This window comes from Humulus lupulus, chromosome X (assembly GCF_963169125.1).
Source record: "Humulus lupulus chromosome X, drHumLupu1.1, whole genome shotgun sequence".
NCBI classification, from domain to species: Eukaryota; Viridiplantae; Streptophyta; class Magnoliopsida; order Rosales; family Cannabaceae; genus Humulus; species Humulus lupulus.
The window spans coordinates 109643178-109656185 of NC_084802.1; the positions used below are offsets into that span (position 1 = coordinate 109643178).

Sequence of the window (13008 nt, forward strand, 5' to 3'; positions counted from 1 at the left end):
ATGTTATGCATAAGCATATGAAAACATCACATCTTTCATTTCACTTCTTTTATACTTATATATTTCTTCTAAAAAAATAATGTATGTATATACATATTTTCACTTTACATTTTTTTTCTCTTTATTGCCTAATGAATAATTGGCTGTTTTTTATAAAAATATTAAGGTGTAAATATATAATGGTTATTAAGTTTATATATAGTTGATATATTATTTGTTTCAAATATATTTTGTTTTTTTAATAAAAAAAACATGTTAGAATGCAATAGGTTGACTTCTAGTTGTTTTTCATTTGTTGTTCTTAAATGTGTGTAGTATGCAGTGAGTTAATGTTTAATTGTTGTCTTATTATTGTATTTGTGCTCTTTAAATTTTATGTATAGTTGTTTTCATGTTGGTTTTTAATTGTTTAAGTTTATTTATAGTTATTCTCTTGTTGTCTATTTGTTGGTTAGTTGTTTGCATATATATTTTGATTTAACAAAAATAAAGTTAATGTTTAGTTGTTGTTTTATTGTTGTTTTTTTAGTTATTTTATTGACACCGTATTTTTATAAATATAATACTTTAAAAACGTATTTTCTAAAAACTTAAAGTAGTATTTTTTAAGAAAAAAAAATTAAAGACAGTAAAATTACACCAACAAAAGTATATTTTTGAAAAAATCTCTTTAATATACATAGCATTGAAACTTGTCTAGGTTCTTTAAACCGTGAATTGGAATCGCCTTTATTTATTTATTTATACATAAATTTTATTAGCAAGTGTAATATTTCACACTTGTTTAATTGTTAAAAATAATGTGGCGTGAAACAGGACGTTTTTCAAAGGGATTATTAAACAAGGCAGCTTAGTTAATGGGGCTGAAAGAGAAACTTAATTGATTAAAATGCCGTACAAGTTTATCTGAAGTTAATTGCGTCTGCTACATTTCGATCCAAGACAAAGCGAGTCAGTCTCTACTATCTAGTTCTAGTAAGACGTTTAATTTCAAGTTTGGTGACGTTTTTGGTAATGCTTCCATTCAAGCTGCTGTTACACCTACTTTGGCAATTGAACTATATTTTCACCAACAATAATGGCATAACAAACTATACTTTGGCATCACCAACAATTATTTTCCATAAAATAAAAGCAAACCATCCAAATGTTACAAACCTTTTATTATCGACCAATTCCTTCCCTTAATAATCAAGCGGTTTTCTCAAATCGACCACCTCATAATAAGTTTCAGAATTCTCAAACTAGCTTGACCAGGAAACAGAAAGTAATACAAGGGCATATTGATCAGGCTGATGCATCAACCAGCACAAACAATGGTTTCCCACCCAATCGGTCTCGACCCTGAAATGGCAATAAAAGCATATTAGGGACGCTTCATAGATTTGTTATGACAATTAAAGGTAGTAAGTAGGTGGCTTGGTAAAAAAAAAAAAAAAAAGGAGAGTTTCCAACTATTTCTGACAAACTTTCACACCAGAGGTCCAGAAGTATGATGCCCTACCTTCAGCTCGGCCAATTCTATAACACAGGCACACTCAACCACATCTACTCCAACACGTTCTGCAAGAAAAAATACCAACAAGATGTAAGCCTGTGAATCAGAGAGTGATCACATGGTATCCCTTAAAGCTTATAATGTAGCAAGAAAAATATTAAAATAAGTAAAACCGCCTCACACTCAAACCACCTAACTCTAGGTATATAATGTAAAAATTCAGTTAACCAGCATGACGACCAAAAAACAACTTTAGAATTTTATAATATAAACTAGAGATTTAACACACCTAGACCAGCAGGTTACTATTGAAGAAGAAGCCTTACAAACTCTAATACTAGCTTTGGAGAGACTAGAATTCTCCAAAGAGCAAAGCTCAATTACAATACTTTTTTCATACCCTCTGCCAAGCTCACTCCCAACATTTAAACCTATTCACCCCAAAAGCTAATACCCAAAATACCCTGTAACTAACTGTTCTCACTACACTCCACTACATAACCATGCTCAGCTAGTTTTTATTTTCAATAACCCCAAAATACCCTCTAATCTCCATGCCTATCATTTTAATCATTTCAGCATCAATATTAAAGTTCTTCAAAAAAATAAACCCTAGAATTGGTAAGCCAAATAGCATGTTCAACACTTGGCTAGGTCTTTTTCTGCATAGTTCACAACTTTATATAGATATCCACTGTGGACCGAGCATTCCTATGAATATCAAAGGGAGAGTAAGGCTAGTTTCTAAGTATAGTACCAAGTAGCCTGATTGCAGCACACAAGGTTCCCCCAGTTGCAATAAGATCATCTATGATAAGTGCACGCTCTCCTGTTTCTACAGCTCCAACATGCATCTCAATCTTGTCAGTTCCATACTCCAAAGAATATTCTTCTGAAATAACCTCCCCTAAGAAAACAAATAACACGTGCATCAATACAGATATATAATGAAGCCTGAAAAAGAAAATACCTGAAATTTATACCCCATCCCTACAACGCTAATGATGTCTCTGTCTCAATCCCCGTGTCCCTTTTACTCATACATTTCTCGACATTGTGGTATTAGCTCATGTTCGCATTGTACAGGACTTTTCACCAGTAAGTTGTAATGGATTGCATGTTACCCAGCACAATATTCTCAAAGACAGCAAGAATGCCGCCAAGTGGGATTGCTATTATAAAAAAGCGGTATAGATGTACCTGGCAACTTATTTGGCTTCCTCATAGGTACAAATTTTGCTCCTATAGCCAAAGCAATAGGTGGGCCAAATATAAAACCTCTTGCTTCAATACCTGTACCAAATAATCAATACACGACATGTTATTTATAATCCCCACAGTATATATGAGAGAAACAGGCATAAGACACCAAATTAAAATAACCCTTAAACCAAGTGTCTAGACAACATTCATTGCATAAAAATGATGATTCAGCTTTGATTGAGTACCGATACTTGCTTCCAAAAACACTATACTAATAAATCACATATTATGAGTTGTCTTTAACACTCGGAACAAAATTTCTTGATAGGACCACTCCAAACCTATAAGCTCCTTGAAGACAACAAACTTAAACTAAAAAACACATGTTTCTGATGAAGAGTTGGTTCTTGGATTGAAGGGAGCTGTAAAGTGAGCTCAGCACACAGAAAAAGAATTCATTTCTGAATAACATCGTCTTGGTTTTCATTAATGTTTGAGAGGTATTTATACAACACCAAACGACATGGGTACAACTATTCTTACTTGGAAACATAATCAAAACGACAACAGATGAAATAGTACCAACGACAAAGACATTCATGCAAAACGACAACAACTTAAATAAAACGCAAGGCACAAAGTAAATTCAAAACAGCAACAAAACAGAGCGGGATAACTTGGGTAATGCTAATATATGAGCTAGCTGATGCTCCTGCATCATTCTTCCCCACCGCAAAAAGAACTCGACTCAAAGTTAAAGAGTCAGCAGGTGCATCGTCTAGAGGATGCTAGGGTAGAGGTCTGCAACATTGAAGGTATTAGAGAAGTGCGAGTCAGGAGGTAGGTCAATGACATAGGCGTTATCGTTGACTTTGTGCAATACACGGCAGGAACCTATCTCCTTTGGCTGGAGCTTGTTATAAGTACCCGTGGGGTATCTCTCCTTTCTTAAGGGAACCATGACTAAGTCACCCTTGGAAAATAGTTTCAAATGCCTAGCCTATGCTTATCAGCCTGCAACTTCTGCTGGAATTGATTGTGGATTTCAACAGAGGCATCGGCAAAGTCAGTAGCAGATTTACTACAAGGTTTAGGCACAGCCACCAAGTCAATAGCTAAATTTGGAGCTAGGCCAGTAGACTTGTTCGAGGTGCAATTGAAAGAAAACTTGGCCTATGGTAGGGCAAGATCCCATTGCTTCGGTCTCTTTCCAACAATTCTGAGAATCATGGTGCTCAAAGAGCGATTGACAACTTTAGTTTGTCCGTCTATTTGAGGATGATGGGCACTACTAAAGTTTAAAGTTGTATTGAGCCATAAAACTCTCCAAAAGTGGCTGACAAATTTTACGTCGCAATCTGAGGTGATAGAGTGTGGTACTCCATGTAAACACACAACTTCGTGAAAAAACAATTGGGCAACATAGCTAGCGTCAGTCGTTTTCTTACAAGGAAGAAAATGAGCCATCATTGAAAATTTGTCAACAACAACAAACACAAAAACAACATGGCGGGCCGTTCTCGGAAGACCAAGCACCAAGTCCATGGTAAGGTCTATCCAAATATGCTCCGCGATAGGCAAAGGCAAGTATAAGCCGGTGTTTTGGTGATTTCCTTTGAAACTTTGATAGATGGCACATCGTTCCACAATGCGACCCACTTCTTTCTTAAGACTTGGCCAATATAAATGCTCTTCCATAATGGCAATAGTATTGACTCGACCCGAATGAGCAGCTAGATCACTAGCATGAACCTCACGTATAAGGTGTTCGCGGAGCGAAGTGGCTGGAATGCAGAGTTGAATCTCACAAAATAAATACCCTGCATGCAAAAAAAATAGTTTTGTAAAAGGTCACTGGCCTAACACTTGGACCAAATAGTATGGAAATCAAGATCATTTTCATATTGTCTTGGCAAGGCTTCAAAACCAATGATCTCACTGTGTAAAGTAGTTAACAAATGGGACTCACGACTCAATGCATCAGCAGCTTTATATTTAGCACTATTTCTATGCTTGAAGACATAAGAAAATTTCTGAAGAAAGAGTACCCAACGTGCCTGCATACGGTTAAGAGTTTTCCGTGAGCTAAGGAATTGGAGAGCATGATGTTCGTAATGGAGGACAAATTCTTGTTGAATGAGATACAGTTCCCAAGGATGAAGGGCATGGGCAATGGCATATAATTCTTGCTCGTAAACAATCCACTTTAGCCTTGAGTCAACGAGTTTTTCACTAAAACCTAAAAAAACTCAACAAGGCGGCCTTCTTGAGAGAGGACAGCACCAATGCTAGTCATGGAAGCATCGGTTCCCACCTCGAAAACTTTTTCAAAGACAGGTAGAGCCAATACGAGAGCATTGCATAGCTTATGTTTGATGATGGAGAAACTTGCCTCTTGTTCTTGCCAACATGCAAAGCATTAGTTAAAGGAGCCACTAGGGAACTGAAATTCTTGATGAATCGCTGATAAAAAGTTGCTAACCCATGGAAATTCCACAAATTAGAAACTGTGGTTAGAGGCCAATCTCAGATAGCTGCTATCATTTTGTCATCAACTTAAATCCCTCAGGCCTCAATATAGAACCCCAAGAAAAGAAGTTGCGGGACCATGATGTCACATTTCTTGAGATTTAAGTAGAGCTGATTGGATTGCAAAACATGCAAAATTCATCGTAGATGATCTAAGTGGGTGGGTTCAACCTTGCTGAAAACCAATATATCATCAAAGTAGACAACAGTAAAACAGGCAAGAAAAGGCTTGAGTACCTCATTCATAAGTCGCATGAAGATGCAAGGGGCGTTGCTCAATCCAAAAGGCATAACGAGCCATTCACAGAGTCCTTCCCTTGTCTTAAAGGCAACTTTCCACTCATTGCCTTGCCAAATACGAATTTGGTGATAACCACTTCATAAGAGAGAAAACAAAAGAACCAACAAGTTTATTGAGCATATCCTCCATTCTCGAATTGGGAACCAATAGTTAATAGTGATTTTGTTAACAGCCCGGCTATCAACGCACCTACGCCAAGAACCATCCTTCTTGGGCACCAATAGTGTCGGAACCGTGCAAGGATCCAAGCTTGGGCGAATCAAGCTTTTGGACAGCAACTCATCAACTAAATGTTGTAATTCATCATGTTCTTTTGGTGCTAAACAGTAACGAGGCAAATTAGGTAGTGTGGCACCTAGTTGGAAATCAAAATGTTGTATGGAACACATACGAGGAAGTTCATTAGGTAAATCAATTAGGGCAACAGTAGGAAATTCTTGAAGTTGATCAATAGCAACTGGAAGAGGGATGGAGTCATGACATCCAGTCATCAATAAAGCCAAGACAATAGGACTTGTTTTCAACTCAGACCAAAATTGGTAAGCATGCAATATGAGCAAATTATTAGGCTTCGGAGCTTGGGAGGAAGAGACCGACAGAACAAAAGGGAGGAGTGCAATTTTTCGACCCTTCCAGTGGAAAACACAAGTATTATCTGTGCACACTCAAGAGCCTTGACCAACGCATTGGGCACGACGTTCTCAGTTCTTCCACCATCAATGATAAGGTCGTATACTATTGTTTATGGTGGAGCATGTGCGAAAAAATAACACGATGTTGGCTCGGTATGGGTTGGCATGAGGCAAGCTAAAGCTTCTCATGTATGCATACAATTAGGTTGCCTTCATCAGCAACCACAAAGTCGGTGTCATTATAAAGTTGGTTAGCAGAAGCATCATTGTCACACTATCCATAATCAAGGGTAACATAATCAAAATGACCATCAAGATAGAAAGTAATCTTCTGTTAAGGACACTCATTAGAACGATGACCAAGGGCGAAACAACGATAGCAACGATCAAGAAGAGGGCAAGTGTATGGATTAGGACATTGCATAGGTTGCTTGTGCATACCAACAGGTTGTACAGGTTGAGGATTGGTAGGGCTCAAAGAAGAACTCGCTTGGTTCGGTGGGGTTGACAAAGGCGGTGCAGATGGTTGGCCCTAACCAAAGGAGCGTCGGGGAGTTAAAGGATGTGAATGGGTTGTATTTATTTGGGATTCAACCTTGGAAGCAAGGTTTACAGTATCTGAAACGGTCCAAATAGAGTGGAAGGAGAGAGGGGCTCGTATGCTTTTACCCAAACCCCCAAGTAACCGAGCAAACTGTTGTTTGTTTCTACAAGATCGATCTTGGCAATGAGATGATAAAACTCTAGCATATTCAGCCACAATTCAGTGTCGTTGACAACACAAATGGTACTGTTGGTAAAAGGTTTGTTCGTAGTTCGGAGGAAGGAAGCATGCACGGAGGAGTTGTCCCATGTAAGGCCAATAACATATAGGGGCCCTACCCAAATGACGTCGATGGTTTGGTAGTTGGCCCCACCATGCGGCGACGTCACCCTTAAGTGTAGTTCAGAGGAAGGAAGCATGCATGGAGGAGTTGTCCCATGCGAGGCCAAGAACGTATAGGGGCCTTACCCAAATGTCGCCGACGAATTTGTAGCTGGTCCCACCATGTGGCAACGCCGCGCTTAAGTTTCTAGTAGACAAGCTGGACTTGTGTCAACTCCTCAATACCCATACAATTGAACAACTTTTCAATGGTACACAACTAATCAAGAAAATCCTCAACGTGAAGGAGGCCATCAAACCAGCAGATTTAGTCTTCATGCGAAGATTGTGTTGTGGATGGTGGTGTAGGGGTTGTTGAGAGGTACCACGATAGTCACGAGCTAGGAGAGCATCAAAGTCTTCATCGGAATCAGAGTCAACCGGTGCACAACAGCCATGAACAGGAGGAGCCAATACCTCTCCAGCATTACCTCGAATAGGTGGAGGGGGTACTCTATCACGAGGACTAGGGTTAACTCAGCAGCAGCGACCGAAGGCGGTCGAGGAACAACTTGCTAGCAAACTAGAGGGGCAATTGGGTTTTGCAACAGGGCATAAGGGAATGGGAACCATGGCATCTCACAACTCTTGGACAAAAGCCGTAAGTCGCTGGTTGAAGCGTTGCTCCAAATTAGTGATCACCGCCCACAAGGCCAGGCCCAGGACGCAGCAATAGCAGAGTTGGGACCAGCTCCATCAGCTTCAACCATAACATCCAAGAAAGTTGGAGGTGTATGATGAAGGGTTGGTTCTTGGATTGAAGGGAGCTTTACAATGAGCTCAGCATGCAAACAAAGAATTAATTTCTGAACAACATCATCTTGGTTTTTCATTAATGTTTTAGAGGTATTTATACAACACCAAACGATATGGGTACAACTATTCTTACTTGGAAACACAATCAAAACGACAAAAGCTGAAAAAAATACCAGCGACAAAAACATTCATGCAAAATGGCAACTTAACTAAAACGTAAGGCACAAAGTAAATTCAAAACAGCAACAAAACAGAGCAGGATAACTTGGGTAATGCTAAAATATGTGCTAGTTGATGCGCTTGCATCAGATTCTTGTTTACACTCGGGCCAATCCATTAACATATTTGACCTCTAGAATGCTACGTAGTGTATATAATCTTAGCAATTGGTCCTAGGACTTGTTACTTGTCTTTCTTAGACCACTCAAAACGTGATTGCAAACTCTTCTTAACCAATCTGAAACTTAAATAATTTTCACGATGAGTCAAGCCCAGCTACTTTTTATGAGGCCAAAGAAAGGTGTAACTATTTGATTTAAAATCTCAGGCACCAAAATCCGGTTGAACACCATTTGGCCCAATTATTTTCCAAGGAGAGCCAAAATTCCCCAGTTTAGTTTAACTCAATGCCAAGGCATCAGCCCAGCACATCTTACATCTACCGCTCAAACCATGCACCAAGTCAGTAAACTAATCATAGTGCACGCAAATAGAATATTGATTATGCTGGTATCGTCTAAACCAGACCAAGGGTTTTACTGCACTATTGTCTAGAATATACTTGATGCCACATATGGTAGTAGCTAACTAGCTATGATATGCGTTATTTGTCAATGTAAAGAACGTTATCATTTCCACGAGCACAAAACCACTTGGGGGAAAGAAAAAATAAATAAAACAAAGAAAGTGTGGAAATAAGGGTAAGCGAAAGTGAAATTAACATTCCAAGGTTTGTAATACCCCCAATCGAAAGTAGTACGGTATTGAGAGTACCTGCAACGATGGAGATGCGTTTGTCTTTGTACCTTTCGACAAACAAATCAATGGTGTCTTTGAAAGCCTTGGTATCCAGAAGCAACGTAGTGATGTCTTGGAACAAAATCCCTAAAATACAAACAAGTCATGCCACAACTCATACTAGTCCCCAAATCAACACTACTCCAGACAGAACTACTAGACACCAAAACAAGAAGTACCCAATGCCCAGATGACAAATCGACGAACCCCCCACCACACACACACGCTCCCCAAAAAAATGAAAGCTAAGTACCAAGTTACGAAAGCAGCAAAGAACGAAAAAACAAGTTCTGAAAACAACATCAATAAATAAACAGGAGTAAGAGAATGATAACAGTAGAGTAGGAAAATACCTGGCTTAGGAAAGTTCGGGATCACTCGAATGGCAGAGGAAATTCTCGCTATGCGATCGTCTTCAGCATCTTTCAAAGCCATTTCTTGTTCTCCCTTCACAGACTCACTAGCTGCTCAAATAAAAAACCCCTCACTAGTTCAGATTGTCTCTTTTAGCTATGGAAGGAAAAAAGGAGGCGGGGTTGTGTCTTTACCTACTTTTTCTAGCTCAGCCATTATTTTAACTTATAAAGGAGAAAAGCTTTCACCCTAAAAAGAAAAATTAGAAAAATTATATGACCAAGCCCACCCATGCCCTAAAAGTCAATTTATGATAGATTGTCTAGGTTCTTTTATTTTGACAATAATAACCCTGTAATGTTGTTCATGATTTTTAGGGAAAGCGAATACAGCAGAACTAGGTGATTTCAAAGGCTAAAATCGAAATTTTACCGGTGCAGCACAGAGGAGAGAGTATGGATCGGTCGTGATGCAAGCGAATGGAGGGAAATTCGACCCTGGAAGAAGCTGGAACCCTTGTGAGCGGAGCACCGATTCGTGGACCTGCTGCGGCGGTAGTGGTAGTGGTTTTGGTTTCGGCTGGTGACAGAGACAGTGAATTTGAAGAAGACGACACGAGTGAGGTGCTCTGCATCGTATTGAATTGATTGCTGGCACAAGTAAACGACGTAGTTTGAATTAAAAAGAGGCCTTTTGTTGTCCGAGCCGAACTTTGTTTCTTTTATTTTTAATTTTAGAAAAAGTTATCATGATTTCGTCGAATGACGATATTCATGGGTAAAATTATTGCGGACATTGAAGTAAGTGGTGATATCTTCTCAACGAGCATTCAATGCTCCAATTTCTTCTTCAATTACGAGATCGTGTGGTAATGTGAGATTATGCAAGTTGTAATTAGTGCTGACCAAAAAATCCGAAAAATTGACTAAACTGTATACACCGATTTTCTGAACACTGAAATAACTGATACCGAGCACCGAAACTGCCAAAAGTCGAAATTGACTAAACTTTTATATATGTGCATATATATATATACATATATGTAATAATACATTACACTACCGACCCTAACTAAAACTAAAACCTAGTATTTTCTCTTCAGTACTCTCATCTCTCTTACATTTTAGTCTCATTTTGCAGAAATAAACGACGGTTTCTTCTTCTCTAGTTTTCTCTCAGTCCCACGGTGCAACATCCTTCTCTCTCCCTCCCTCTTTCAGTCGCATGACTTGGCGAGCCTCTCTGTTTATGTGGTACTTTTCTTTAGACTCTTCTTTCCCATATGTATATTAATAAATTAATATATAAAGATTTCTCTCTTCAGTTATAGGTTTGGAATCCTTGACAGAAAAGTCTTTAGTGTGATATTTTGATGGAGGAGCCGCTGCTCTCAAGGTATTATTTTCCTTTGAACATATATAATATTATGAATGAGATTATAAGTTGAATAATAATCTTCGGTTATAAATTATATGTATTAGTATATTCTTGTATACTATTTGTTTTTATATATGTGTGTATATATACGAACAAATAATGCTAAAGATACTCATTTACATAGGGAAATTTGACTATTTATATTTAATAGTGTCTAATATTACCAAAAAAGTCTTAGCACTATTCATCATTTCAATTTGACATTAAATATTCCCCTCATACCCAAAATATCCCTCCCATTATATCAAGAATCCATTTTACCTTCTCTCTGTCTCTGTCTCTCTCTCTCTCATTCTCACAAAATCCTCACCGAAACCCACGGATTTGTATCATTTTCTTGCTAAAATCGTTGTTAGTCATCTCCAATGTCTATGTGAAGTCCCCAATATCAAAGGCAACATCCATTTTGAGGGTTTTTGGAGGAGAAAAATCATGGGTAAGACGATTGTTCATTTTTTGTGGTGGGTATTGTTTGTTTACTTTTTTGGTTATTTCGAACAAATCTAAGCCTATATTGGTGTGTTTTTTGGGTTTTCTGCTACTTTTTTGCTCGATGGGAGCTCGATAACAGCTCGATGGTATGTAGAAGACGGTTCTTTCTTGAGCTCGATGTTGCTCGATATAGTTCGATTATAGCTCAATAGTTTTAGGCTTTGTTGCTCGATGGCAACTCGATAGGGGTTCGATTGGACCCTAGAATATTTGGTTTAGTAGTTTTCTCGATATGTGCTCGATAGGAGCTTGATAATTGGCAGATGGGTATGTAATGTTAAGAGTTCGATGCTGCTCGATGGTGAGTGCTTGATAGGGGCTCGATGAAGGTTTTGGTTAGGGTTATGTTTGGTTTAAGAACTCGATAATATCTCGATGAGAGCTCGATGGGAACTCGATAAAGTTTGATTGGAGCTCGATAATATTATTTTTCATGACTTTGTGAAAAAGTTACAGTTTTTTTAACAATTTCTTTGTTTTTTTTTCCAACACAAGTTCCATTATCTACATTTTTGTATCTTATAATGGTGTTTGGGAATTAGAAGGGAAGAAGTGGATTTTCATGGACCTTCAATGCATGGTGATATCGATGGAGGATAATGTAATGTACTTGCAACTTCTTGACATATTGCACAAGGAACTTAAAGTCTATAAACATATGTATGGGTTGAAATTGGAGGTTCTTTACTCATGCGGCGACCAACCATTTATACTTGTTCATGTTGAAAGTGATCTTGGTGTCTGTGCATTCTTAGGAGTAACATCTAAAGAAAGGTTATCCTTGTGTGTCACTCCTATTAAGAAGATTATCATTGCAGATCAATATTCCACTCTCGATCCCAGTGTTAATAAAGTTCATAGTGAGGTGGACACTTTTGTTCCATAAAGAGATCTTGTGGGAGATCCTGCTGGACCTGAGGGAGCTACTTTAGGAGGTCCTACTGGTGACCTGAGGGACAACCAGTATGAGTACGACCCCTATATGAATGATGATCCAGTAGTTAAACATAATGGAGACTTAGGGTACGATTCAGAGGCATATTATAGTGTCGATTGACATGTCTGATGATTTACAAGTCGAACAAATACAAGAACAGCCAGTACATCCTATTGCACGGGTGAACCCACCAAGTTAAGGACGCCGAACACCTAACATCAGCTCTAGTCGTCCTGGTGGAACATAATATAACAATACAGGGAACGTTCCAATATTTTCGATAGAAGATCACAGAAGATGGAGTGCTCCCATGTTTACAAATAAGATATTATTGCCTCTAATCGATCTGAAATACCCTCATCTTGTGTACTGTTGGGAGAACTACACCTTGGGAAGATGTTTGAGAACAAGATGGCTTTGAAAACCAAAGCATCTCTCTTCGCAATGAAGAATAATTTTGAGTTTATGGTTAAGAAGTCTCGTAGTGATGTGTTGTATATCACCTGCAAGGATTCTGATTGTGGTTGGATAATAAGAGGGAAAAACGTAGCGTGATTAGAGATGTTTGAGAGCATTGTTTATAATAGTGTACACACGTGCTCACTAGAATTGTGACATAAAGACCACCGTCAAGCAGTACCTTGGGTCATTGAGTACCTTATGAAGAACAAATATGCTGCTAATGGCACTAGCTACCCATCAAACAACATAAATGAGGATATGAAGAATAATTTTGGGATCGATATGAGTTATATGAAGGCTTGGAGATGCAGAGAGAAGGCACTCGGTTATGTCAGGGGGACACCTGAAGAATTGTACTCCAAGTTACCTTCTTACTTGTACATGCTGCATCAAAAGAATTCATCTACAATAATTGATTTTGTCTCAGAGGACGGTCGCTTTCTTTACTGTTTCTTCTCACTTGGA

The 13008-nt window shown here is 38.5% G+C and overlaps 1 protein-coding gene across 1 annotated transcript; it reads right to left on the reverse strand.

Moving 5' to 3' along the window:
* Positions 1–1097: 1097 nt before the first annotated feature.
* Positions 1098–9897, reverse strand: LOC133806399 (adenine phosphoribosyltransferase 1-like). The gene is made up of 7 exons (XM_062244507.1): positions 9648–9897; positions 9215–9325; positions 8838–8948; positions 2699–2791; positions 2256–2405; positions 1505–1563; positions 1098–1344 (listed from the first exon to the last, which is right to left on the reverse strand). Exons 1-7 carry the CDS (start codon positions 9847–9849, stop codon positions 1288–1290), a joined length of 783 nt encoding a protein of 260 aa, XP_062100491.1. The 5' UTR covers positions 9850–9897; the 3' UTR covers positions 1098–1287.
* Between the last annotated feature and the right edge of the window lie 3111 nt (positions 9898–13008).